This window comes from Andrographis paniculata, unplaced genomic scaffold (genome assembly GCF_009805555.1).
Source record: "Andrographis paniculata isolate CXL003 unplaced genomic scaffold, ASM980555v1 Contig59END, whole genome shotgun sequence".
Taxonomy (NCBI): Eukaryota; Viridiplantae; Streptophyta; class Magnoliopsida; order Lamiales; family Acanthaceae; genus Andrographis; species Andrographis paniculata.
This window is the reverse complement of record NW_026137594.1, coordinates 2612928-2615864: the sequence shown is the minus strand read 5'-3', so window position 1 is coordinate 2615864 and position 2937 is coordinate 2612928. Positions and strand designations below refer to the sequence as shown.

Here is a 2937-nt window from a genome sequence, read left to right as displayed (position 1 = left end):
GGTCTTCGACTCCTTCCGTCACCACATAATTATAAGTAAATAACATTATTTTTATAAATAAATCATACATAAATTTAATGAACAAATTAAATAAATTTATATCGAATGGAGAGAATAATATTACCTATTTAATTTGAACTAATATATATATATATATATATATTAATGGATGCATAATTCTTCGATCAAGTTCGAACCTGGATCTCAAGTCCCCCTAAGAGAGGATGTTACCACTATTTGGTTATAGTTTGGTGAACTAATATTAAACAAAAGTTTTTACAGTTTTATTTTCTTTTGAATGACTATATTAAATAATTAAATATTTAATATCATCATTAGTAATATATATATATATATAATATGATAATTTAAAAATATTTACTATAGGAAATAGTATTTTGAAACACGGGTTGACAGTGAGTTGTATTGTTTTTGGATTTCGGCTAATGATAAATAAATTCATATGGATAGCTGCGACCCAATTGTTTAATTACTGCTAATGAGTTTGGGACAAATAAAATATTGTATAGGTAATCAAAGCCTTCAATTTAGAAATTAATATACAATTTATTTTTTTTTTAAATCCGAATTAATATAATTTTTTTTTCTTTTTTATTTTATTTTATTTTATTTTTTACGTAAGAACTCACAGTCGCTGCCCCACTTAATAAACCCCAGCCGAATCTAATATTCAACTAGCAGCTTTTGAATCTCCACGTCATATATATACATATATAATTTTGTTTGGTCGGTGGGGATCCACCAATACATACATACATACATAATCTATATATCTATAAGGATCGAAAGGAATACCTCTAGGCTCTAGCTAGTTATCGCATACCACAATAAATTTTTTTTTTTCTTCGTGGATTCGATTCAAACAAATCCAAGAACATTCCTCACTCACTATTTTAATTGGAAAAATAAAAAAAGTTACATTTTTGGGCAAGATTAAGACGAAGCCGCCACCCCCCCTCCCCCTCCCACCCCCCAACCATGATGTTATAAATTCTTCAGTCTCTGTAAGGCACGACGTCGAGCTTAATTTCATTAATCAAACGCCAGCTACAATAATCCAGTACATGAAGTTTTCGGGGACTTTAAGGTCAGCCCATTTATTGCAGGGGTCAACCAGGGTCTGCAATTCGTGGGATTCTCCGTGGAAATTAATCATTGGTACGAGGAGGAAGAGGAATTTCAGATTGAAGATCAGAAATTTTGGAGAAATGATTAAATCTGAATGTGAATGTGGTGTGAAGAATCGATGGATGGAATTCCAGGGAATCAAGAACTGGGAAGGTCTTCTTGATCCTCTCCACGACGACCTGCGCCGGGAAATCCTACGGTACGGAGAGTTCGTCGAAGCCACGTATCGCTGCTACGATCGCGACACATCATCACCCGGATACGCCACGTGTCGCTATCCCAACTGCTCCATGATCGCCGACCACGCCCTCCGGGAGAATATGGGCTACACAGTCACCAAAAGCCTGCACGCCACGTGCGGGCTCGGGCTGCCCGCATGGGCCGCGGGCAGGCTGCCCGCCTGGGCGTCGACGCGGTCGGCTTGGGTTGGGTACGCCGCCGTGTGCAGCGACGCCGAGGAAATCCGGCGGCTCGGCCGCCGCGACGTCGTGATCGCGTACAGAGGGACCGCCACGTGTATGGAGTGGATCGAGAATCTTCGAGCCAGGCTAACCCATCTGCCGCCGGAGGGAGAGAATTGCGCCGCCGTTATGGTTGAGAAGGGGTTTTTGAGCCTTTACACGTCGCGCCCCGACGACGGGAGCCAGCCGAGCCTGCGCGATTCGATTAGGTACGAGGTTAGGAAGATTCTCGAAGAGTACACCGACGAGCCGTTGAGCATAACGGTCACCGGCCACAGCCTCGGCGCCGCATTAGCGATTCTGACGGCGCACGACATTACGACGTCGTTTAAGGACGCGCCGCTGGTGACGGTATTCTCCTTCGGCGGGCCACGTGTCGGGAACAGAAGCTTCCGGCGCCAGCTGGACAGGGCCGGGACCAAGGTCCTTAGGATCGTGAACTCCGAGGATCCGGTCACGAAGGTCCCGGGGTTCGTGATCGACGAGGAGGAGGAGGAGGAGAGTGGACACGTGGCGAGCGAAGGGAGAGTGTCGAATTGGGTGCAGAGGCGCGTGGAGAAGACGCAGTGGGTGTACGCGGACGTCGGGGAGGAGCTGAGGGTGAGCAGCAGGACCTGCCCGGATCTCCGGAAGGGGAACGTGGCCACGTGTCATGATCTGAAGACGTATCTGCATTTGGTGGAGAGTTTCGTGAGTTCCAACTGCCCGATTAGAGCAACGGCGAAGAGGGTTCTGAAGCGGCGACCCGATCACGGACATGAACAACTTCTATTTAGATAATTAATTAAGGAAAAACCTTAATCTTCTCGTGTATTAATAATTCCTTTGTACAATGCTCAGCTCAAAATAGATAGTACTTCGTCCAGCTCTTAACATTCTTATTTACTTTTCATTCGTTGATATTTGAATAATATATTAATTATTATATCAAAATAAATAATATAAATTAAATAAAAATTGTAAAAATGCTCATATTAGTATCTCATAATACTAATAGAAGGATATATCTAAAAAAAATTTAGAGCCGAAATGAGGAAGTATATAGTACTATTATTTTTATTACTAATATGATATTTTGAATAAAAAATAAAATTTATACTTCATTTGTCCCATAACAAAATATTCATTTATTATTTGCATCATTGTATTGAATATTAAAAATATCTTATATTTGTATAATTTTTTTATACAAATATTATTATATTAGTATTATAAAAAAAATTAATAGAATATTTTTGCTATTTTCTTTGATTTTTAATATATTTTAATATAATAATTAATATTTAAATATTATTAACCTAACAAATAGATGAATACTTAATTAAGG

At 39.9% G+C, this 2937-nt stretch overlaps 1 protein-coding gene across 1 annotated transcript; it reads left to right on the top strand.

Moving 5' to 3' along the window:
• The first annotated feature begins 1262 nt into the window (after window positions 1–1262).
• Window positions 1263–2440, top strand: LOC127258347 (phospholipase A(1) DAD1, chloroplastic-like). The gene has a single exon (XM_051285151.1). It carries the CDS (start codon window positions 1272–1274, stop codon window positions 2388–2390), a length of 1119 nt encoding a protein of 372 aa, XP_051141108.1. The 5' UTR covers window positions 1263–1271; the 3' UTR covers window positions 2391–2440.
• Window positions 2441–2937: the final 497 nt, after the last annotated feature.

Excerpts from the sequence above, each read along its gene's own strand:
- LOC127258347 (XM_051285151.1), top strand. The coding sequence starts at position 1,272 with ATGGAATTCCAGGGAATCAAGAACTGGGAAGGTCTTCTTGATCCTCTC.